This window comes from Hyla sarda, chromosome 7 (genome assembly GCF_029499605.1).
Source record: "Hyla sarda isolate aHylSar1 chromosome 7, aHylSar1.hap1, whole genome shotgun sequence".
Classification (NCBI taxonomy): domain Eukaryota; kingdom Metazoa; phylum Chordata; class Amphibia; order Anura; family Hylidae; genus Hyla; species Hyla sarda.
In genome coordinates, this window is record NC_079195.1 from 194,538,644 (window position 1) to 194,565,359 (window position 26,716).

A 26,716-nucleotide genomic window follows, 5' to 3' on the forward strand; every position below is an offset into this window, starting at 1 on the left:
TGCTAGAGACAATAGAGAGAATAAATTTTGCTGAACTTAAAAAGTTTGAGAGAATGTGTGGAGCTACCTATGCCCCTCTGATACCTGTGACATCGGTGACCTTCATTATTATTACGTAGATGAAAGAAGAGGAATAAATGGGAGCAACTCACCCAAGACCCAAGAGGAGGTGGCAAAGTCTTTACTTTATTGCATATCGTGCAGACATAGGTGCAAACCACGGGGGGCAGATGTCACGGTGGGGGATTAGCAGACAGCGGCGGGCCACGGTCCGTATTGTGCTTTCAAAGCACTTCATCAGGCCTGACGAAGTGCTTTGAAAGCACGATACGGACCGTGGCCCGCCGCTGTCTGCTACTCCCCCACCGTGACATCTGCCCTCTGTGGTTTGCACCTATGTCTGCACGATATGCAATAAAGTAAAGACTTTGCCACCTCCTCTTGGGTCTTGGGTGAGTTGCTCCCATTTATTCCTCTTCTTTCATCTACATTATATGGAATATACCGCATTGTGTGAGCACCACCCTTAGCAGGCATATTACTTCCTATGCTGATCCTACATATAAGGAATATATACATACCCATTGAGTCCTATACTACTGGTGCCAGGCTTCCTGCTTTTTCTATATTGACTTTCTTCATTATTATTACCTCTACCATCTTTAGGCCATACAGTATATGGTCTGACTCTGACTCTTTGTTCGGGGCGTCTGTTGCAGATTCCATTTAGGATCAGAAAACTGAGGTCCACTGCATGAAGGACACCAATGGATACCAAGGAACCCTTTTGACAGCAGGTTTTCTGCTGATCTATGTCATTTTACTGGAACATAACTTGATAAAATGAAGCCTCCAGCACAGATGTGAACTTACCCTTGCTGATCTTATTGAAAAACACTTGGGTCTGTCTCCCCTCACCCTGAAATGTTGCTTACAAGGAACAACAGATTACATTCAGCTGTACAAAAACATAGACGAAGTAGATGAAATAACTATGCAAAACTGCTCTCAGTTGTAATTTTAATATTATTTAATATTATTTGTGTCTAACTTTGTACTTTGTAGAAAAATCCCTTGTGCCAAAGACAGGGTTCATCCCCATGGCACATGAAGAATGGCTACAACAGCTGGGGCTGGGGTAAATGTGATCAGCTTTTATATTTTGTATATAATTTATCTGTGGAAAATTTCTGTTTGAACTGTTGATCACATGATAATCTGATCTGAAAACCTCTGTGTGTTACCTGATCCATGCCTTTCCTCATGGAAAGAAAAAGATCAGATGTCATAAAGTGCCGGGGGAGTATTCCGTGTCCAAGGACAGAGTTGGTCAGACATTTTTTTTTTTTATAATACAAAAGAGTTGAAATAAGTGTTTTTCAGAGTTCCTCTAAAGAATAAACCGCAAGAGCAGATGTTAGAACAGATGACTGTGTTCACATCTGTGTTGGAGGTTTTAAAAGGCCAATTTCCTCAACACTGTTGGACAAAATAGCATTGAAAGCTCTACTTCTTAGTGTGATACAATGCCAAACAACGTGACGGATGTTTTTAGATTGCAATGCTCTACCAATCCACCAAGATTCAAGTGGCACCTAGAGGTTTTTTTTACTCATCCTATAGTGCCATTATGAGGCTACCCCTACCTTTAGTTTACCATGCCTTGGTGTTACTCGTGGAGCTTCATCAGCTGATCTGTGCTGGTAGGCCATGCACCTCCAGAGGTCCTCATTAGAAATGAGCGAATCGAAGTTGACAAACCCAAATTCGTTACGAATTTCATGAAAAATTTGATTCGCAACGAAAAGAAATATCACCGCGATTCTATCACGCGAATCACTTCATTAATCTCCATTTTACAGCGTTCCAGGCTATTGGAGACCTAAGGTGGTAGATCCACATGTGAGTACATGGGGCAGGGGATTATGGGAGGGCGGGAAACAGCGGCGGGAATGAAGGTAGGCGGGCTGACCCTGAATCACATGTGAGTTCACTGACCCCTGTGATGTCACAGTACCCATATAATCGGCGGCCATCTTGCCTCTCTTCATTTCATCTATGCACTCAGATGGAGAGGACGGGACTGCGTGTGTGTGAATAGCTCATACCACAGCGTTACACTGCAACTGCTAGTCACATCAGCATTAGGGAAATACAGGAGTGCAGAGTGCTGTGCTGTTACACTGAGAAGGATCATTGATAGCTAAACCTCCTATTCACGTTATTGACAGGGCTGGATTAAGAGCATCATGGGCCTGGTGCTGAAGATTTCGATGGGCCTTTTTATCGGAATATATAAAATGAAAATGCAACACAAAGTAATTTTTCTTAACACAAATAAAGCGCATCTGTCACATGTTTTATGCACATTAAATTACCAGGATAGCTGAATATATGTTAGTGTCCAGAGGAAAAATTGCTGAGTTAACAATAGCAACCATTCAGATCGCTTCTTTCATTTTCCAGAGGCCTTTTCAAAAATGAAAGAAGTGATCTGATTGGTTGCTATGGGCAACTCAGCAACTTTTATACTGGAAGAAAGGAGATTTTGTCTAAGGCAAAGGAAAGGGTTTTTTACACTAAGAACAATAAGAATGTGGAATCCTCTGCCTGCAGATATGATCTTATTAGAGTCTGTAAAGACGTTTAAAAAGCAACTGGATGAATATTTGCAAAAGCATAACAAAAAGGGGATATAGGCCCTGATTTTTTTTCATCATGTTGTGATGCCCGCGCTGTAGCATGTTGCAGAAAATTATTTCCAGTATAATAATCAAATATACCAATTGCCACAGAATGGGAAAGTGCTAAAAAAGTTTTTACCATTTAAAACTACAGCTCCCAGTATGACCTTAAGTATGGGGTAAGGCTATGCTAGGAATTGTTGTTTCACCCATCATTACTGCAGAACTTTCAAGTGACTCCAGCTCTGATAGGACATAGTGAGGAGAATACACAATGAAATAAGTGACTACAGGTGATGTCTTCTCTATAGTGAGGAGAATACACAATGAAATAAGTGACTACAGGTGACGTCTTCTCTATAGTGAAGAGAATACACAATAAAATCTGTTACTACAGGTGACGTCTTCTCTATAGTCTTTTCTTATCTAATTCAGATGGTATATACCGCCAGGACTTGTTTCAGCTAAATGTTCACTCAGCAGAACTTGATACCCAGACGGCTCCTCACTATGTCAGCGCATTCTGATCCTCTATATGAAAACAATAATTATTATAATACTGCCAAACACCATATCCTTTGAATTGTGCCTTTTTTGCGCTTGAGTTGTAATCCACTGATTTTGGCAATACACATAATATGGAAGGGTTTTATGAACTGCACCTTTTTGTGAAAAGGCGCAAAAAATTTGCAAAACCACTGAAAAGTCTCTAAAATTACACCAGCCCAGACTTAGCTTTTGGGTGTATGTGAAGAGTGAAATTTTAGAAAATGTGACCTGCACAAAATGTATCAAATGGTCTGCTACCTTTTAATAAATTTGATGCTCCTACACATTACAGCACACAAAAAAGGTGTAAAAATGCTTCACATACACTACAATGATAAATGCCGGCCCATACCTCTGAAATGCAAAACACTCTGTGCCCCTCATATATGGTAATAATGCCCCATCCTGTGCCCCCACATATATTAATGATAACCCGTCCTGTTCCCCCCACATAATAACAATGCCCTCTGTCCTGTGCCCCTCGCATATAATGCACCCTGTCATGTTCCCCTCACATATAATGCCCCCTGTCCTGCCTCCTCAGGGGGATTATATGTGAGGGGCACAGGACATAGGGCATTATATGTGGGGGGCACAGGACAGCCCCCCACCCCCCCGTCATGTGCCCATATAATGCACATATAATGCCCCGTGACATATGTCTCTGACTTATAATGCCCCCTGTCCTGTGCCCCTCAAATATAATGCCCCCTGAGGGGGCAGGACAGGGGGCATTATATGTGAGGGGCACAGGACATGGGGCATTATGTATAAGGGGCACATGTCAGGGGGCATTATATGTGAGGGACACAGGACATGGGGCACAGGACAGGGGGCATTATATATGAGGGGCACATTTCAGGGGGCATTATAGGTGAGGGGGCACAGGACATGGGGCATTATATATAAGGGGCACATGTCAGGGGTATTATAAGTAAGCAGCAAATGTCAGGGGAGCATTATATGTGCATTATATTGGCACATGACAGGGGGGCCCCTGTCATGTGCCCCCACATATAATGCCCCTTGGACATGGGGTATTATATATGAGGGGCATTATATATGAGGGGCACAGGACATGGGGCATTATATATGAGGGGCACATGTCAGGGGGCATTATATGTGGGGAGCAAATGACAGGGGGGCATTATATGTGGGGGCACATGACAGGGGGCATTATATATGAGGGGCACAGAGCAGGGGGTATTATAAGTAAGCTGCAAATGTCAGGGGGGCATTATATGTGCATTATATTGGCACATGACAGGGGGGCCCCTGTCATGTGCCCCCACATATAATGCCCCCCTGTCATTTGTCCCTCACATATAATGCCCCCTGGACATGGGGTATTATATATGAGGGGCATTATATATGAGGGGCACAGGACATGGGATATTATATATGAGGGACATTATATATGAGGGGCACAGGACATGGGGTATTATATATGAGGGGCATTATATATGAGGGGCACAGGACATGGGGTATTATATAAGAGGGGCACATGACAGGGGGGCATTATATGGACACATGACAGGGGGGGTCCTGTCATGTGCCCCCACATACAATGTCCCCCTGTCATGTACCCCTCATATATAATACCCCATGTCTTGTGCCACTCACATATAATGTCCCCCTGTCATGTGCCCCTCATAAATAAAACCCCATGTCCTGTGCCCCTCATATATAATGCCCCCCTGACATGTGCCCCTCACATATAATGCCCCCCTGACATGTGCCCCTCACATATACTGCCCCCCTGACATGTGCCCCTCACATATAATGCCCCCCTGACATGTGCCCCTCACATATAATGTCCCTGAGGGGGCAGGACAGCCAGGGGCATTATATGTGAGGGGCACATGTCAGGGGGGCATTATATGTGAGGGGCACATGTCAGGGGGGCAGTATATGTGAGGGGCACAGGACATGGGGTATTATATATGAGGGGAACATGACAGGGGGGCATTATTTGGGCACATGACAGGGGGGTTCTGTCATGTGCCCCCACATATAATGTCCCCCTCATATATAATAAACCATGTCTTGCAACCTATAATGCGGTTGCTGCCCTCCTGACATGTTAAATTGTGCCCCTCACAGTGCCTTACATTATAAATGGCCCCAAGGGCTGTGACCTTTCTCTCCGGGACCCAGTGACTCAGACTGACACGCTGCGGCGGCTGCTGCTCAGTCCTTGTTTCAGTGGGAGCCGCGGGGACATGACTTCCGGGCGCCGCCGTGAAGTGGATGACATCACCGCAGCTCTCACTGACAGCTGCCGCAGCGCGTGTGACTGGCGGAGGTGACGACGGCCCGGGTGTTGTAAGATAGCGGGGGGGGGGGGGGGGGGGGTGCCGGCGTTAGGTGTTTTGTAAGATAGTGGGGAGCGGGGGGGGGGGGGTTCTCTGTTAGCGTTAGGTCTGTCACCGGTCTGGGCGGCCTATGTAAGGGCCTGGAGCGGCAGCTCCATCCGCCCCTACATTAATCCGGCCCTGGTTATTGAGCATTGCAGCAGAGAGGGGCAGATAGCTTTCAGCTGACTCATAGATCTCCAAGCTGCCTGAACTTTCTGAAGCATCTTATCTCATTTTTCAGCCCAATTGAGTTTATATTTTTTTGCTCCACAAATCTTCTGCTGCTCAGAATTGTGTGACAGAGTGCAATTTTTTTTTTTTTTTATTTTTTTGTGGTGCTGCACTGTTGGGTTCTGCTGCTGTTCAGAAATACGTGATTGTTCAGTGGATTGTAGTGCATTTGTACCATTGTGTACCTGTTAATCTGTCAAGGGGCTACATACTGTGCAAGTCCACACAATAGTATTCACCGGCAGTTTAAAAAAAAAAAATAGTTTCTTCTGCGTATAGTTATGCATATTACTGCCCTCATCAGTGCATTCTGCATACGTACATCCAAGTATTGTACCATTTAGTACCTGTTAAGCTGTCAAGGTGCTCCATACCATCAAAGTCCAAACAATAGCATTCACCGGCTGGTGTTTTACAAAAATACAGATTTTTTTCTGCGTATAGTTAGGCATATTACTGCCTTCATCAGTGCATACCGCACAGGTACATCCAAGTATTGTTCCATTTAGTACCTGTTAATCCGTCAAGGTGCTCCAAACCGTCAAAGTCCAAACAATAGGATTCATCGGCTGGTGTTTTACAAAAATGCAGAGTTTTTTTCTGCATATAGTTACGCATATTACTGCCCTCATCAGTGCATACCGCATAGGTACATCCAAGTATTGTTCCATTTAGTACCTGTTAAGCTGCTCCTGACTCATTCTGTGTCTTTCAGGAAATAATTGCCTCCCTGATGCCTCAGGCCTTGGGCCTTCAATATTTGGAAGTTTAGCAGTAGCTAATACATGCTTAATGCAAATTTCAACAATGATCTTTAAATTCTCGGTGCTCTGCCAGGGCCTTCTCCTACCCCGCCGGGGCCGATCCGAGGACCTCACTAAACCATCCAATCGGTAGTAGAGACATGCGATGTGTACAAAGGGCATGGACTTAATGAACCCGAGCTTATGACCCGCGCTTAGTTGTGATTCTTCTTTCCTGGCAAATAATTGCAATCCCTGATCCCTATCGCGAACGGGGTTCAGAGGGTTACCCGCACCTGTCGGTGAAAGATAGACACACGCTGGTCCGTTCAGTGTAGCGCGCGTGCAGCCCCGGACATCTGAGGGCATAACACACCTGTTATTGCTCGATCTCACGGGTGATCGTGCAATGTAAGGGGTTATTAAAGCCTCTTGGGTACTGCTGATGCCTACTCCTGACTGCTCCTGTGTCTTTCAGGAACTACTTGACTTCATAATGCTTCTGGGCTTGGGCCTTTTAACTTTAGGATTTTTAAAATACATACATACATGCTTAATTTAAATTTCAAAATTTTTGGTGCAATGTATGGGGTTATTAAACACTCTTGGGTAGTGTTTTTTTCAAATTTTCTGATAATTATCCCAGTAATAAACTTGAATTTTCCACAATAATAACCATTACACCATTGAACGATTATTGCGTGTGATTTTTTAAGTAAAATTTTCAAAAAAAATATGCATAGGGATGAACTCTGCTTCTTTATTTCATAAAAAATTATTTTATAGAAGAATGTCTTTTGGTGGTCCACCGTCCTGCATTATAGAGTCTTCTGGACTCTTGGATATGTGCTTGTTCTTAAACAAAGGTACAAAAAACTAAAATGGCCGGTCAGGGCTATGGAGACGTTGCGCCTACATCTTACGGCCACATGAGGCTTGTGGGTGCTTGTGAGATTAGGTCCTTTGTACCCACACGGTGGGGTCCGGGACACAAATTTTTATTTAAATTTCAAATAAAAAAATCACACATTTCATTGGTCTCCTCATGCTGCATCCAACTCCAGGCTGCGTCATTCTGGTAATATATAGAGAGCACTCGTTGTCCTAAATTTTCGTAAAAATTTTTCGTAAAAAATGTTTGTCTTTTTTATTAGGGATTGTGAAGCTTTGGTGCGTACTCATGCATCAGCCAACTCAGGCCTGTGTCATTCAGGCAATATATGGTTTACTGATGGCGCTGCTGGGCCTGGGAATTTCAAATTTTCTCATAGGTAGCACCCGCTATCCAAAAGTCTTCTTCATAAATTTCTACAATTGTTGTGTTTTTTTGGAGGGATTGTGAAGCCCTAGTGTGTACTCATGCGTCAGCCAACTCCAGGCTGTGTCATTCAGGCAATATGTAGGTAGCACCCGCTGTCCTAAATATTCTTAATTTTTTTTTTTAATGGTTGTGTTTTCTTTGGATTCTGAAGCCCGGGTGTGTACTCAATGCTGCTTCCTGCTACACTCTGTCAGCCCGTTGGTCCTGTGACAGTGTGTACTCCGCCTCCACATCCTCCACTGTGTCTTAAGCCTCCACTGCCCAGACAAGTCTCAGTGGCCCTTCAGCATACCATGTGTGCAGGTCACAGCGGTGTCACGCTGTTCTTCACATGGTTTGCCTTGGCGAGAAGTCTTGGAAACAATGGCCGGTCAGAGCAATGGAGACTTTGCGCCTAAATCTCACGGCCACATGAGCCCTGTGGGGGCTTGTTGGATTTGGTCCTTCGTACCCACACGTTGGGTTCCGGGACACGCAAAGGTTGTTTTAAATTTCAAATCATAAAATTATGGCGCTGCTGGGCCTGGGTCTGGGAATTTCAAATTTTCTCATAGGTAGCACCCGCTATCCAAAATCTTTTTCAAAAATTTCTAAAATTGTGGTGTTTTTTGGGGGGATTCTGAAGCCCTGGTGTGAACTCATGCATCAGCCAACTCCAGGCTGTGTCATTCAGGCAATATATGGGTTACTGATGAAGCTGTGGGGCCTGGGTCTGGTAGTTTCAAATTTTCTCATAGGTAGCACCTGCTATCCAAAATCTTTTTCAAAAATTTCAAAAATTGTGGGGGTTTTTGGGGCGGATTGTGAAGCCCTGCTGTGTACTCGTGCATCAGCCAACTCCAGGCTGTGTCATTCAGGCAACATATGGGTTACTGATGCCGCTGTGGGGCCTGAGTCGGGGAATTTCAAATTTTCTCATAGGTAGCAAAGTTCGCTCATCTCTAGTCCTCATACAAATAAAATTACTATTTGATAAGGAATTACTCCACACTACCCTCATTCCAACTTGCAAAATCAAGAATATTTACAGATCTCAACTTGGGAATTACAGTATATGAGCTGCATCTTCACTTTATGCAGTAGGGTTTCTTCTCTAACCCCGCTTTCCTCCCATTGTCTAGCCCTCCTGTTTGTCCACTGGCCATATTATACAGGTCACAAGAACTCAGAATACAATCTTAAAATCTTCCTAGGACCTACATAGTTCACACAGTATTTCCCTGAGCTAGTCTTATTTAGTTACAAAGTACTCTCAAAACTCAGCAGTACACAAGACACCTCTCGCAACTGACTTTTAGTAAGGTTTCTTAGCCCTTGCATTATCAGAACTACGGGTCCCTGACAGACTCTCAGCCACTCTCGGACAGCTACTATTCATGCACTCGTTCTGTGTTCTTGTCTCTGGCTCAGCTTTCTTTCCATGATGAACAAGTACATGCAGACTCTAGCCAGCCTGCACCCTCACAATAGACATGGTGCTCTCACCTGTATCCCCACCAATACTCTCGTAATGGACACAGATTGCTTCCTGTGCCCCTTCTCTTGCAGACTGCTTGCCATGCCCCCCCCCAACTCACATAGACTGTTCTCTATGCCCCCTTTTTTATTCATACCATTGTCCATGCCTCTATCTCTCACATGGACTGCTCCTCTTGCCACTCTCTGTTACACATACTGCTCTTATTCCCTTATATCTCTCACAGAGTCCTCTCATGGTCCCCCACCCTAACAGACTACCCCTCTGTTACAAAGACTACTCATTATGCCCCTCTCTTTAACTGACTGTTTCCTACAGCCCCCCATTCTAACACAGACTGCTCTTTATGCCCCTATCTCTATCACAGACTGTGCTCTTTGGCCCACTCTTTCTCTCACAGATTGCTCAGATTTTTCTCCCTGTACTGATCACAGAGATCTCTTTCTCTATGATCGGGCAACTAATATTATCAGTGCTCTGCCTGCTCATTAAGGGAAAAACTTAGGCAGTCTAAGAAGGGATGTTTTTAAGCTGTGTGGCTACACATACTGTGCAGCATAAAATGAACAGTACTATGGGTACCTGTGCAGATGGAGACAGAATTTGTCCAGATTGTCCCCCCCCCCCATACTGGCTTTAAAAAGGAACTCCGGTACCAGGTATCTTATCCTCTTTCCCCGGAAAGGGGATAAAATGTCTGGTTGTGGGGGGTCTAAGTGCTGGATTACCTGCATGTGGATTACGGGGTTGCCGGGCAGAAGATCATGGGGGGTACCAGCGGCTGGACCCCCGCCATCAGACACGTTATCCCTATCCTGTGGATAGGATATAAGATGTCTAGTACTTGTAGTTCCCCTCAGCATCCGTTTCTTCCTGGGTCCGTGATGGTGATGGCACCTCCTCCTGCATGTTGGCAGCCAGAGAAACTACCACTTCTACTGCCCATCAACTCTTTCGCGGCATAGCAGTGCAATGCACCATGTGTCGACTGCCCCACCATGATGATGCCCAAACAGCGTATGGGTTATACAAAATACTTATGTGCAGTCTTTTACTTTAGGAATAACATTTGCTCCACTTACAAGTACGATAAAAATATGGGCTGCTGATTCAATGGGTATATTGTACATCAAGAATAACATATGCCGGATTTGGCCATGAAATTACAAAGTAACGTAATTAGTGCCGCTAAAATGGCATATGCAAATCTGCTCTCTTATAATTATGTCCCTATGTATCTCCGCATGATCTTTACATGAGGTAAGGAGGCACATTTATCATATTGTCCGAGTCAGCATGTGTGATAATTGTGTTATCTTTTTTTTTTCTCAATCTGTACACTATTCGTGCCCTTAAATTGACTGAGCAGATGCAATTAATCTGATGCTTATTATGAGAGAAATGTCAGGATTTAGTTTGTTACTTTGAACAAAAGAAATAGACATTTATTTTTTTATTTTACTGTCATTAAACATACAATGGTCTAGACATGTTCTTTTACAGCAGTGCTTTCTAACCAGTGTGAATGTAGCTGTTGCAAAATTACAACTCCGCTGCATGCTCGGACAGCCAACGGCTGTGCGGGCATGCTGGGAGTCGTAGTTTTTTAACAGCTGGAGACACCCTGTTTGGAAAACACTCATCTACAGCTTGAACTGGTGCCAGAAAGTTAAACAGATTTGTAAATTACTTCTATTAAAAAATCTTAATCCTTTCAGTTTATTTTTTTTAATTATTTTTTTTTTCGTCCACAGTGCTCTCTGCTGACACCTGATGCCCGTATCAGGAACTGTCCAGAGCAGGAGAAAATCCCCATAGCAAACCTATGCTGCTCTAGACAGTTCCTGACAAGGACAGAGGTGTCAGCAGAGAGCACTGTGGGCAACACAAAAAAGAAATTCAAAAAGTAAAGAATTTCCTCTATAGCAAACAGCTGCTAAAAAGTACTAAAAGGATTAAGATTTTTTTAATAGAAGTAATTTACAAATCTGTTTAACTTTTTGGCACCAGTTCATTTGTAAAAAAAAAAGATTTCCACTGGAGTACCCCTTTAATCCACATAGCAAACCTCTCCTGCTCTGGACAGTTCCTGACATGGACAGAGGTGTCAGCAAAGAGCACTTTGGTCAAAACAGAAAGGAAATTCAACAAGAAAAGAACTTTCTCTGTAGTATACAGCAGCTGATAAATACCTCTTTAAATGAATATTACAACGCTGAATGTCATCACTGCCACTAGTGGCACTGTTTCATAAAATTGAAAAAAAATTTTTTTTTGGGTGTCTCTTCCCACTGTATATCTGGTATTCTTTTTAAAAATGTTAAGTTTATTCCATAACAGGTGTCAATACAAAAGCGACGTTTCAGTCAGCTCAACCTTACCTTTCTCAAGCCTGTTATGGAAGGTCAGGTTAAGCTGACTGAAACGTTGCTTTTGTATTGACACCTGTTATGGAATAAACTTCACTTTTTTATGGATCTCGGTGCTGTGGACAAGATTTGTTCTGCTGTTTAAGTAATTTTCGATCCCCTAACCAAGGATCCAGGATCCGCGAGCACCCTCTTACTACTATACTGGATTTGGCTGTGCTGTTCTTCTACATTTTTCTTTTTTTTTTTTTTTTTTGGTATTCTTTTTAGGTAGATCAGGATGAACAAAAATATAGGTCAATAACTGAACAATGATGAAGTAGGAGGACACAAAGCGAGGTAAATTTAACAAAATGTAAACCATGTATAAAATGTGATCATTGCCAGTAAGAAATGTTGCATCTGTAACAAAGCAAATGCGCTACCGAGTGCTGTTACCAATGTCAACCTCAGTTAATAAAAAGGCAGATAAACTGCTTACCTTATGGTGTTGGGCTAAGGCCAGGTTCACACTACAGAATCCCCGGCGGGATAGCCAGCAATGTTTGCGGTGCAGATTTCGCCAGAACATTGAGCAGCTTCAATGTTCTGGCGGAATGATTAGATCAGAATTTTCAGATTAAAAATTCCGCCCAGAAAACTCCGCAGTGTGAATGGGTTCACGGAAAACACATTTGCCTGCATTTTACCTTCATGCAGCAGAATTTCTGACCGTAATTCAGAAGTGGAATTCCAGTCGGAAATTCCATAGTATGAACTTTGCCTAAGAGCTCAACACCTTTTATTGCATGTATTTGCAACTTGTGGTCTGTGGCGGCTACTACCAACCCGAACCGATCAAAAGAAAGGGTTGTAGTCACAAACAGTGTTCCGATCCCACAAAGGGTTCGCTAACTTAACAAAGAGAGAATTCTCTTGAGTCTCTCCTAACACATTGTCTGTTAATAATGTACCCTCTGTGGGATCAGAACCCTCTTGGTGATGTATGGAGGACTCTTAGAATGTTTTTGTAAATTATTCAAATCAGTGGTCACCTCCAATCCAACAAGATGTAAAAAAGTATTTATTTTTTGTTGTAAAAGTTCTTTAAATAATCCCATATTACATGGAACAGATTTATAGATTGCTAGTGTGTGAAGACCAGTAGCAAGGTTTGCATTTCCTGGAATGTCACTATGGAACACTAGTAACATTTTGCCCCTATGCAGCCACCACAAGGGGATCTGCATTTGAACTTCTATCGTACCTACTGAGTACATTGTCCAGTATTTATTGTTGGTTTTACATCAGTTTTTTTTTAAGTCAAAACATGCACTAAAATGTGACTTTTTTCCTATCTTGCCATTAACAAAAAAAAAATGGCTGCAGTCTTCTAGATCAGTGTTTCCCAACCCAGTCCTCAAGGCACACCAACATTCCGGGTTTTTTCAGTTACTCCATTGGAATAGAACAGGGAACAATTAAAATCCTGGACTGTTGGTGTGCCTTGAGGACTGGGTTGGGAAACACTGTTCTAGATGATGAAAAATAAGCGGAGAAAGAGGGGCACTTTCTTGTGTATTATCAGCGATCACAAAATATGAGACCCCCAAAGGACCACCCAAATCCCACCAGGAAATGCATGCACCTATTATATTTGTGCAAGAATAGGCACAACTCTAGGATACGTATATCATGGTATGATTAATGCCCCACCATATGAATTCACCCACAGAGCCAATCAGGAAGAAGAGAGCTTGGACATAGCCAAAAAGATTTTCCCAGAATTAGAGAGCACAAATCAGGCGATGTTCACCACTGTTAGAGCTCTGATTCTGTGGATATCTTTTCTGCTTAGTCCAAGCTCTCATTAGCTCATCTTCCAGGAGATGTAGGCTGGCTATATACTTAAAAGGGTACTCCTCTGGCCAGCGTTCGGAACTAAATGTTCCGAACGCTGTTTTTGCACTGCGGGGGTCGGCCACGCCCCTCGTAATGTCATGGTCACGCCCCCTCAATGCAAGTCAATGGGGGTCCCATAGACTTTCATTGAGGGGGCATGGCCATGATGTCATGGGGGGCGTGGACGACCCCTGCAGGGTAAAAACATTGCTCGCAATATTTAGTTCAAAGTGCTGGCCAGTGGAGTACCCCTTTAAGATATCTGTTGGGTTGACAGCTGTCTTTCCCGATCCTCCCATACACTTGATTACTTGGCTTGGTCAAGCGTGTGTCCTGTATGGGGAGAGAGGAGAAAGCCACTGCTAGACAACACTCAACATGCCCAATCCTTCTCTAACCTTACATATGTGCTCACAGAGGAAAGTCCCTGTCTCAGAGAGAGTGAATGGAGAGGTCGCCGAACATGTACTCCACTCAGGGAACTGACCTCTGTTCTTGTGATTGATTGGGGTTTCTGCGGTTAGACCTCCACATATCGGTTAATTTTCTCCTATCCTTTGTATAGGGGATAACTTGTAATCTTGGAATCACCCTTATAAGTAAAGTGAGGTTACATGACCCAAAAATATGGTGTAAATTTGCATCTACTCATAGCAGGTGGAAACAAATTAAAATTTAAGATTTTAAAATGTGACACTTTTTTAATGAGATTTTCGCCTTTTAATAAATATGGCAGAACATTTAGCAATTTCTCCACTTTGGTATCAAATACACATTTAGTAGTGAGCATGAGCGATTCTTTACAGTATCCCCTTACATCCCATCCTCCAACAGTTAGAAAATCCAATAATTTGGCACCTCTGTGATCCACACAAGGCAGACAATGTTATTATCAGAGTCACCACATTTACAAATAGGAACAAATCCAATAGTAAAGCAAATTCAGTTTCCATCAGCTTCTCTATATGTGACGTCTGAAGGCTATAGGTACTGGTATAGCAGCTTGTGTTATGTGAATCTCATGGGTTTTGATGCATTGTCTGTCAGTACATGAAATTAGCTTGAAAGCGAAAAGTCACGCTAAATCTACCGAGTCATCTCCTATTGCCATCAATATCTTCCAAGCTTTGAAAGCAAACACCTTGCACGTAAAACCTCAGTCACGCATTTTATGGTCCTACTTATGTATATATAATTATTAAGTGTTACTGTCCTTTAATGACTGAAAGCATTTCGCACCTTATTGGGCAAAACAAATTATCATCCCTGGAGAACTTTAGTTTCTACATCAGTTCGGCTCAATTGGTTGCCAGTTTGATAGTTCTGCTTTGACAACAAGTAACTTTAAGATGCCTACAGATGTGAAATTCTAATGTCAAATTCTTTAATATTAGTAGGAAATTCTAAGACCATGTGCACAGTTCACTAAATGAGGAAGATAATTCATAGTAAAAAGAGGTACACTAATATTTCTTCTGTATCTGGTACCAATACTAAGTCCTCAATGTCCAGCGCTTCTAGGTTTAGGGCCATGATTCTACACACTCGCTCAGCCATTCAGTTGGTGAGACAGGACACAGCTGTGGCCACTGATTGGATGAGCAGGCGTTTGATGTCCTGTCTCCAAACCCAGAAACCATGGACAGCAAACAACAGAGCTCCATTATACCGGAGGTGCAAGAAAGGAGACTGTAGGAAACAGTTTTTTTTTTTTAACCTCCCTGTCCATATTCAAGTTTTGGCAGGATTACCCATTTAATCTGTCACCAAGGGGGAAAAAAAAAAGAATGTTACTCACCCTATAGGATTGTGTTTCTGTCATTTCTATCTGTGATGACTCTTGTTCTGACCTGATAACAGCCCTGTTGAGCTGCTCTGGTCTCCTGTATTCCTCTTCCTAGTAAGGGGTGTGTCCCTGAGCAAGCTGTTTTAACTTTCAGTTCCTGACTGACTTGGCCAGAAACTGAATATCAAAGTGGCCTGTATGGGGATAGCTAGGGGCCGGAATTATAACAACAAACTATAACTACAATATTTTTAAAAGACATATCTTAGAGTTAGTCTTAGCATTACTATATATACAACATTATTATTATTTTGGTGACAGTGTCACTTTAACGATTTCAATTTCTCATGATACTGTATTCAGTACAATACCGCAACACAATTCACATTATAACAACTGGGTGGAAGCCCATAGGTACATATTGCAAATACATCTCCCAACAGGGTTTTCTGACATCATCATTTTTTTTTTTTTTATAAGCCAGCTATCCCGTGATGCACATTTTGGGTTATGTTTTGAGACATGAAAGAAATGAAAGAGAACATTGCATTAGGGTATCCTAAGAAAACACATAGCTACATTGGGTTAACACACTCAAGAGAACCATGGCTACATCTATATCGTGTAAGATTACTATGTCTATGTGTAGACACCCAGTGATTGTTAGGCTATGTTCACATCTGTGTAAAAGCTCCATTAGGGGATCTACTTTGAAAAATCCAGTAAATTAGCGGGACCACCAGCCACATAACTGGACATCAAATGTCCCCATTGGCCATCTCTTCATCAGTGTCTACTGTGAAATGGGTCCGCCCCCAACTCAGATGTAAACAAGGGACCACCAGCCAAATAACTGGACATCAAATGCCCCCATTGTCCATCTCTTCATCAGTGTCTACTGTGAATCGGTCAGCCCCCAACTCAGATGTAAACAAGGGACCACCAGCCAAATAACTGGACATCAAATGTCCCCATTGTCCATCTCTTCATCAGTGTCTATTGTGAAATGGGTCAGCCCCCAACTCAGATGTAAATGTAAATTAAGTCTTTTTGGAGTGCTCTGATAGCATGTTGTGATATTGTGTTCAATTTCAGGAGCAATAAGAATCCTTAACCAAACTAGAGAGAAGGTAAGTGTGGACACATCTGTATTTTAGGAATGAAAAGACAAGCGCTCCATAGAGAAGTAACGTTCAAATCCCATGGTGAGAAAGGTATATAAATGAATTGTGCACCCTAGGTGGTTGGGCAACTTCATACACAACAATGATGTAGGCATAAGATAGTAGATCATCCGCTGCCCTCTGGTAAATCTATGGCATTAGAGGATAAGGCTTCAACGGAACCCGGCTTAACGGCGCTGATTGACCACAACAGGTGAAAGGATAAAATGGGATTTATTGACCAGAATGCAACGCGTTTCGGTGCACATGCACAGCTTCTTCAGGCATGGAAGAATCAATGCCCGAAGAAGCTGCGCTTGTGCAGCGAAACGCGTTGCATTCTGTACAATAAATCCCATTTTATCCTTACACCTGTTGTGGTCAATCAGCGTGGTCGAGCCAGGTTTCGTTGAAGCCTTATCCTCTAATGACATCGGTATTTTAGGCCTTTGTTTTAGTGACTCAACCCCTGTAATTTACAGTATAACGACCACCACTTGCAACAGCTAACACATAATGGTTGACCACAGCCTATGCTATGTGACCGTTTACTAGCTGTTTCAGATCCTAACTCTCAGGTATCACAATAAATATGTACTTCTAAAAAAGAAATAGTCCTTGGGAAAAAAATCGAGTGTGTGCTGCAAATATAGATAGATGAGTTTTACTATGTGAGGTGGATAAGAGTTCCTTTAATGGGGTGCACAGGGAGTACAGGAGCCTAATTACAGAGTCTACAGCACTTTGGCCACAATGTTCTGTACTTTTTATGGCGAGAAATGAGAACAATTTAGAAGGAAAAGTGTTGATTCTAAAAAAGGTCTGTATACCACAATATCCGGAGAGGCTCATTTAATATGGGCTTTTTAATGTTATTCCACTCCGCATCCCAATCTGATATGTTTCCTTTATTTGTCTTCATTATATGTAATTGGTTATTTTTGATGGTATGACTGTGTCTTGCATTTAAAAGGATAAATCCTATCAGAATGTAAAAGCTGTTCATAGGCTGACATAAAATAACATTGGACATATTATAGAGGCCAAGTACTTAAATAAACAAGTATTGCTAACTAAAGTAAAATCATATTCTTTTGGGATACTAGAAAGGGGTGAAACTGAGACAACATTGAATGCATTAAAAATGTACAACCGATATCTGAGTATGAAGGATCTTATAAATGCTTGTACAAGTGTAAGCTCAGTTGTAGGAAGCAGCGGTTTCATTGCACTTAATGTGGCCATAAACCTTAATAGTTGTTTGAAGAATGCTTGTTCAGCTGAAAGCTTTTTATCCTGTTCTCCCCAAGCACATACTCGCACAGTTTGGCAGAGCATGCATATGTTCTCAGTGGGGAGAGGTTAATAAGCTTCATACCTTTAGTTTTGGCCTATATACTTTGAGAACAAAAGGATCAAGCTTTGAAATTGAAATTTTAAATACCAGATCCTTCTTTTCTCCAACATCATCACCAGTCTGCACACCCCTATACACATTAGATAGTTGGCCAGTCCCACCAGGCGGGTTAGGGCACTTCTTTGCTGCCCATACACTTCACAAGTAAGCTGGGCTAAACCATCCATTCGTGGATACTTGTCAACCATCCAATGTGCTTGGGAGTGTCCTGCATCTTCCTGGATGCCAGAATTAGCATTTGTCCAATAGCAAACTAAAGTGTAGAGTTTTAAAATGTTACCAGGGGCTGCAGAAGAGCAATGATTAAAGGGGTACTCCACCCCTAGACATCTTATCCCCTATCAAAAGGAAAGGGGATAAGATGTTTGATCGCGGGGGTCCCGCCACTGGGGACCCCTGCAATCTCTGCTGCGGCACCCTAGACATCCAGTGCACGGAGCGAACTGCTGGGCAGAGGCTCGTGACATCATGGCCGTGGCCCGCTTGTGATGTCATGACCACACACCCTCAATGCAAGTCTGTGGGAGGGGGCGTGACATCTGTCATGCCCCCTCCCATAGACTTGCATTGAGGGGGCGTGGCTGTGACATCACGAGCCTCCGACACCGCACCCGACGCTCTAAACGAACGCCGGGTGCATGTGGGAGATTGTGATGGATAGGGGATAAGATGTCTGGGGGCGGAGTGCTTTTACAGCACTATGGGTTGTCTTAAAGCCTTAAAACCAACTCTTTAGTAGTATTGGGCGCGAATATTCGCATTTCAAATTTTTATCGCTAATATCGCATATTTGGGAATTTGCGCATATTGCGAATATATTTGCTATATATTAGAAATTACATATATTCACTTTTTTTTCGCATATGTGAATATTTGCATTTGTAAATATTCGTATATTCCTTCTTTTCACTTGTGTGCCAATTAGAATGTAATGTAAATGTAGATGTAAATACACTTGTCAGAGGTTATCTACAACATCCCTAGCATCCTTAGCAGACTTTTCATGCCCATGTGTATGGGTACATTAATCAAAGAAGAGGTTGTCCAACAGTGGACAATATTCCAAATTGTGCAAAGCTATTCATTCATCTACACAAACAGTTTTCTATAGAATAGTAGTTGCCAGGTACATGCAGCCCAGAGCTGACTCATACCATTAGTTCCTGCCTTTTGGAGTAACCACCTCTTTAACCCCTTAAGGACCAAGGGCGTAAACTTACGCCCTTGGTCCCGCTCCCATGAGATAACGCGGGGTTACATGGTAACCCCGCATCATATCACGGCGGGCCCAGCGTCATAGTGAAGCCGGGACCCGCCGCTAATAGCGCGCTGCACCAATCGCGGCTATTAACCCTTTACCGCGCGCTCAAAGCTGAGACGCGTGGCTAAAAGTGAAAGTAAAATGTGCCGGTTAGCTCAGGGAGCTGTTCGGGATCACTGCGGCAAAATCGCGGCATCTCAAACAGCTATACTTCAGGAGGAAGGTCTCTTACCTTGCTTCCTGAAGTCCGATCGCCGATTGAATGATTCAAGCCTGAGATCCAGGCTTGAGCATTCAATCTTCTAAAACACCGATTGATGCATTCCTAAGGAGATGCATCAATCATTGTTAAAGATCAGTACATGCAATGTTATAGCCCCCCCTGCAACGTTCAGATCACGTTGCAAAAATGAGCCCTCATAGCCCCCTGAACATGGAAAAATAAAAAAGTTATAGGGCTCAGAAAATGAAAATTTTAAACGTATAAATTTTCCTGCATGTATTTATGCTTTTTTTTCAGTAGTAATACAAAATCAAACCTATACAAGTAGGGTATCATTTTAACTGTATGGACCTAGAGAATGGTGTCATTTTTACCGAAAAATGTACTACGTAGAAATGGAAGCCCCTAAAAGTTACAAAATGGCATTTTTTTTTCAATTTTGTCGCACAATGATTTTTTTCCTGTTTCGCTGTTTTTGGGTAAAATGACTGATGTCAATACAAAGTAGAATTGGTGGTACAAAAAAATAAGCCATCATATAGAATTTTAGGTGAAAATTTTAAAGAGTTATGGTTTTTTTTAAGTTAAGGAGGAAAATTTTAAAATGAAAAAACAGAAAAAGCCCCGGTCCTTAAGGGGTTAATAGGGTGTCCCCAACCATGGTGCCGGTTCCTATGCTACCAAGGTGCAGGGTGTAGGATAGACAAAATAATAAAACAAAACACAGTATATAAGTCAGAGATCAGGTTAGGATACAATGGGTTAAATAGACATAAATAAATAGACACTGGGAGTAAACGACAGACAGACAAAAGATGTCAGACAGGCCAGGTCAAAAACCAAGATAGTAGCGAGGAAGAAAACATAGGCAGAAGGGGTAGTCAAAGGCAGGCAATGGTCAGACCAGACTGACAATGCACAGGGCCGCAGGCAAAAGAGAAGTCAGCAAACAAGCTAAGGCTACTTTCACACTGCTGTTGTGACCAAGCAGTACACCGGCCATTGCAAAACGATGGGAGTATAGCAGGAGAAAAATTAGTGCATGCACTGTCATTTTCTCCTTCTATACTCCTGTAAAACAACAGACCCCATCATAATCAATGGGAACCGGCAGTGCCTGTTGTGACCCCATCCCATTGTCCATTGTGACCCGTACCGATAACGGCCATTAAAAGACAAAAAAGAACGGACAGCAGTGTGAAAGTAACCTAAAAAGGTCAGGCAAATGCAAACAGGAATACAAACAGACAAACCAAGGTCAGAACCTGGAGGACTAGAAGGTACAGGATGGCAGGCAAAAGAGTAGTCAGGTAAAGCTGTGGTAAGATATACAAATAAAAGACAGGCAAGTAAACACTGGTGAGGGTAGTAGCTACAATCACAAGCAATGCTGGGACACACTGCAGGGATTTAAATATCCCGCTTGTCACTGCTGATTGGCCCGGCTAGCAACACTTCCCATTGACCGGAGCGGCCATGTCAGAGCATGACGAGTGGCTCTGATTCCCAGGGCTGTTGCCACGGCTAACTGAGGCACCGTCTAGAATAAGCTGTTAGTGTTACAGTAGAATTTACTGTGGTACCTTACAGTCGTGCACATATCTATTTGTACACTGCAATAAGAAAAAAGGACCTATTGTATATTTAAGACAACCATCTAAAATTGCAGTGATAAATGGTCTTCAAGAGAGAAGGTCAACTCAACACAGTAAAATATAATCTGGATCAAAGAAGTTCTTCTAAAAGAGGTGGTCTTTTACTGTATTTAATTAACTGTATTTAATTAATTAACTGTCCTCATCATGCTTCCAAATAGAGATATTGCATCTGAATCCAGAATTGGTAAGGTTGACTGGTCACAAAGTAAGCCTAAGTTGTTGGTTTCTGAAATTCCAATTTATAGAACTGTATTTGCCACCAGAGACACTTCTTTATGAAGTCCTGGACCTGTCGTAGTAATCATAAGCCAGGTGGTGATATCATTAGCTTACAACAACATCTGTTGTGAGGTTTGAGAGGGACCCGGTAATCAAACACCCACGTGTGTCTGTTCTAGATTCCAATAAAGGATCTGCGTGGATCAGGCAGAATTTGCAAGAACATATTGTAAACCCCCTGGTCATTTAACCACAAGGATGTGTGACAAGTGGGGTAAAAGAAAAATGACAATAGATCGGAACTATAGGAGAAAACTCGAGTATCTCATTTTCGGAACAGAAGGGAGCTGGCTGCTTTTTAATGAGTGGCAAGTTCATTAACGGGACCAATGTTCCATTAATAATGTCGCTACAGCAGCTTTTCCCTTTGCTGATACACTGCTCCATTAACCCATTCCACTCACAATACAAAGTCTATACTGCTTCATTAAGTTTTCCATACATAAGCAACCCAAAGGAAATCATCTTCAATTTTAATGCATAAAATAAATATTTCTATTGTTTGCTAAACCCATTAGTTTGAACACTGCTCAATACAATCTGGTTCTTAAAGGGGAAATTCAACCATAATGGCCTTCTGATATGTCATAGCTAAATGTGAGAAATCACAGACATTCCTGTGATCTCAGGCCCCTTCTGGGTTCCCAAATGATATACAAAGTAGCTCTCTTCTAGAAGGAAAATACTTTGCTTTCTGGTCTCACATAGTGGAGGATAACTAACCCTTCCTTTTGGTAAATATTTTGGCTTGGCTATAAATCCCCAGTCATGATCTAAGGCTCTAAAAGGAGACATGCATTGACATGCAGGAAAGCTACCTCCAATAGGTGGCACCAGAGAGCAAGCTACTTTGCATATGAATGGCCTAAAGGTCTCCATGTGTTTTTGGGCACTCTCCTCAAGGGTTGTCTCCGACCCATTTTTAGATCCCACAGTGAATCAAGCATTTCCTGCTCTAACATGGAATATCTGTGTATCACCTGGTTGGCTATTTAGATGGCTGTCATCTAATACTATGTTTAGTACAATAAATGTATGGTCAGGTGCGGTTCCTTGGGTGATGACAGCCGATCACTAGGGATTTTTGAAGATGGACTAGCTTCTATTTTAAAATGGGCTTTCTTTATGAGACAACCCCATTAAGTGTTCTATAGAACCAATTCATTCAGGGATGTTTTAAGGTCACAGATTTCATCAATGCCGTCTTCCCACAGGCATCTATGACATATCAGACGATTATTTAAATTATTTCCTTTAATGCTTTTTCAAATAGAAGGTTAATAATTTCAACATTTGTAAACAAATGTTTTTAATTTTGGTAAATTTAAGCAAATTATACCATAGACTGCATTATGGGGGGGAACAGGCAAACTGGAAATAGTGTTTTTCTTATCTCAATTCTACAGACCCAATGGATTATTTTACAGCTAAAGTCCAGAAAAAAAAAAAAAAACATCTATAACTGTTCTTAGGATAAAGTACATTTTTATTGTTAGACCTTTTCACCCAATGTTCGGAATGCTGGTCTGTCGGCTTAACTTTCGCTATTATAACACTATCATCTTCTTGAACAGAAGATAAATGTTATGTTTTTGCGTTATTACTAATGAATTTATTATAGACAGGACACAAGAAGGGGTTTGGCAATGGAACGTATTAGGACAATCTCAACTATTTGAGTTAAACAGACTCTGATAAGATTTGTAGACCCATTCTATAAGTATAGACTAGATATGGAGAATAAAACAGTCCTCCTTCTTTTTGGAATTGGTCATTTCATGACAAATCAAGTGAAAATTAGGCAGACTTATTTAGGTTTATTTCCATTTTAGTTATTTAGTTCATTTTTTTCCACTTTATTGGAAAGTGGCCACTCAAACATGGCTTCCTCTATCAGGAACTGGTTTGCGTTCCATTTGTTAGGACCTCTACTTATTAATGACATGACATTTTCATATACTGTACATCATAGAGGAAAAAAATCCTATAAAGGGGTTGTCTGCCTACCCATAGGATCAATGGGGGTCTCAGCAGAGGGACCCCAGCAACCAAACACTTATCAACTATCCTGCACCTAAGTATCTGTCTTCAACAGATTTAACTAATGTGCTGGTGAGCGAATACTTGCTCTATACAGCTCTGCAACATATGCTCTATGTAAATAGATTATGGTTTAGAAGGTTTATAGCAGTGTTTGCCAACCACTGGCTCAGGAACCACACGTGACTCTTAGGCTTGGCACAATTGTTGTAACAACAGCACCAAAAATGTCATAACACTTTTGGAACAACAGAGTCAAAACCATATTATTGTCAGTCAACACTAGGTTGAGCCATATAACCACTCTATACCACTTGCCATATTTGGAGATATCTTGGGTTCTTCGGTTAAGTGCCCAGTGCCCTTTTTGAGGCACTTTAGCCTTTTCTCAGGTTGCAGATTATACACCATGAACCATGACGGGCACCAACAACACCTGGCAATGACACAGTACTTATGGATTCATGGAAGATAGTCAACACGGCTGTTCTTTATGTGGGGCTGGGGTCTCATCCCTTTTAATGGTTCTTCTTGTAGAGAGTATTTACAGTATATATACACTAAAAAAATTTATTGGATTAGTTCTCCAGAGGTCAGTTAATACATTATCTGCTCCTACATTACGTAGGCAATAGCTTGTGCTTTCATTAGGCTACAGATGCTAAATTTAATATGGGTCCCCTATGGGCTTTTTAAAGGCTTCCCCATGTAATAGAAAATGGATCACTGCGGCACGCTATCAGAGAGAAAGATAGTATTACTAAGGAAAAAATCTATGTCCATCATCACTACATCTCATTTCACTTGCTATAAATCCACAGTGTTTATCTCACGTGACACGAAACCTTATGTTATCTCTGATTATGCCCCAGGCAACCAAAAATAGCTAGTTAGACCTTCAAGAATAAAGAACACACCTAAACGTGTTATGTATATGGAAAGTAGAGATAGCAAGCACTTTTATAATCATCAGATTTCGAGAATATTGCATTCCATTACATTAACTTCCTGATTCTATCTAAAAACATTGTCGAGGGATTGCTTGGATAATGAACTTCCTTCAGATAATCAACCAAAGGCAATTTTCCTACCGCCAAACCCCTTGCAGAGCAAAGAGATCAAACAACTTTCCATTGACAGGTCTGTCTGATCCAATCCTTAGCTTGCTGCATTCTGGGAATTATGTACTTGTCCTACAAAGCATATCTTAATGAAACTCCAAGATGCAACTGAGGGCTCCTCTCATGGCAGAGGTGTTAATCACTGCTATCGTACGGAGGCTACTGCTTCATTAACCCCTGCTCCATGTACCTTAATGGCTCCCGTGGTGATCTGAATGTGGTGCAGCTGCCTCAGTGCACTCTCGCGGTCCATGAAATATGAAGCTGCCAGCTGGTGTAGAGTATCCAGCGTGGGGGCTGATGTGTTCCCGCGTACTCCGGCTTCCCGTTTCAGTCTTCCTTTATCCACAAACATAGTGAGTGACTCTTCACCTGAGAATAGAAGCCAAAAAATGAGTAATTGTTGATTACATTCAAAGAGATATTCACACGGTCACAATGACAAGTATATTCTTATTAAAATAACTTTGGCTAATTTAGAATACTCCACCAAAAATATTCCAAGTATTTAAAGGGATTCTCCGGTGCTTAAACATTTTATCCCCTATCCAAAGTGTTTGCTCCGGGTCTGATTACGGGCAACTAAAGGGCGGCGTGTGACGTCATGCCTGCGCCCCCATGCGACGTCACGCTCCGCCCCTCAATGCAAGCCTACGGAGGGGGCTTTATAGCTATCACGCCCCCTCCCATAGGCTTGCATTGCGGGGTGGAGCGTGACGTCACACGCCGGCGCAGGCGTAACGTCACACGCCGCCCGCCCTGTAGTCGCCGGTAATCAGACCCGGAGCGAACACGCTCCGGGGACTGATTATAAACGGGGTGCCTCGTGCATGATCATGGGCATCCCCAGCTGCGGGACTCCCGCGATCAGGCATCTTATCCCCTATCCTTCGGATAGGGGGATAAGATGTTTAAGCACCGGAGAACCCCTTTATAGTCTTGTGCAGTACAAAAACATTTTTGACATAGTATTGATAACTAATGTGTCTCAAAGGGGAATTCTACTGTATATCATACAATACAAATTTTATACAACAATTGCCATGAAAGAGCCACGGAGCTTGGTAAAGTTCCCAATACCAACCAATGCTTGGAAATGTTTTGTTACTGAGTCCATATCATAGTGCTGCTTTTGAAGGAGAATTCATTTTATACATGTCTATAACCAATGTGGTTTAGAATACATGTAGAATACAGCATCACTCGACCTTTATAAGTGTTATCTTTAAACATGTCACTTTAACATGGCTAAAGATAACAAAAAGTAGCATTCCCCCTTTAAGGGGCTGTCTAGTAAGGATATCCTCCTCTTTACACAATTGAAGGGCTGCACTGTCTTGTTTTTTATTTGTCTCCATTTTAAATTCTAGAGGTTCAGCTGCTGCAACCAGTGATATTTAGTTGCTTCTACCAGGGATGAACATGCTGGCATCTTGTAGTTATGAAGCACAAGAGAGGTGCAGGTTCAGAATGGACCGACATGTGCAAAAAAATAAAATAGTTTTACTGTACCTAATAACACAGTTGTAGTATCTCCCAATTTGAGGGCATCAGTACTGGGTATGAACCCATTTAACTACCCCAATGGGCCTCATACCAATATGGGTAACACAGGAACGGTAAATCTGAATGGAAACCATTTTCACACACTCTTTACAGTCCATAAGTTCTAAGGGGAACCTCCCTGATATTAGGGTGTTGTCACTACCTCTACTAGGCCTCAAGTGTCCTCAGCTCAGACTTTTGCAGCTGATCACACTACTCTCTTTTAGCATTATCCTTTTCTAATGGCTTCCAGAGGCTAAACCATGGGCCAGAGCATATGCCCCTTTTGTGGCTTTGTGGCACTATTTCCCAGTTTCCTCCTTTCCATCATTTTTGGCTCACTGCCCGTACAGCTTGATAGTTGTAATCTCCTAAGGTGCACATTACTGTTTCAGTGGGTAGCACTCCCTCATTCACCTAGGTCTTAAACACAGCCAATCGCCGCACCTATCCATAGTACCTACAACTCCATTCAGAGGTTACTTTCTGATAATGTCTCAGCACCTGGACACATGGCAATCCGCACAGAAACCTCTCTTACAGACCTCTCTGGTGGGGAAGGATACTCCGTCTACTCCCATGGTTACAACCCAATGGCACACCTGCAGGAG

At 42.3% G+C, this 26,716-nt stretch overlaps 1 protein-coding gene and 1 long non-coding RNA gene across 3 annotated transcripts in view; one reads left to right on the top strand and one right to left on the bottom strand.

The window, feature by feature from the left end:
• The window catches only part of BRINP2 (BMP/retinoic acid inducible neural specific 2), a 361,798-nt gene that overhangs the window by 181,273 nt on the left and 153,809 nt on the right, over positions 1-26,716 (bottom strand). For both annotated transcript variants that reach the window (XM_056532001.1, XM_056532002.1), the window contains exon 4: positions 24,751-24,932. In XM_056532001.1, the coding sequence (XP_056387976.1) occupies positions 24,751-24,932 (182 nt within the window). The remainder of the gene's footprint in view (positions 1-24,750; positions 24,933-26,716) is intronic.
• The window catches only part of LOC130282963 (uncharacterized), a 34,076-nt gene continuing 23,872 nt past the window's right edge, over positions 16,513-26,716 (top strand). The window contains exon 1 of the long non-coding RNA XR_008846568.1: positions 16,513-16,528. This is a non-coding gene — a long non-coding RNA (uncharacterized LOC130282963). The remainder of the gene's footprint in view (positions 16,529-26,716) is intronic.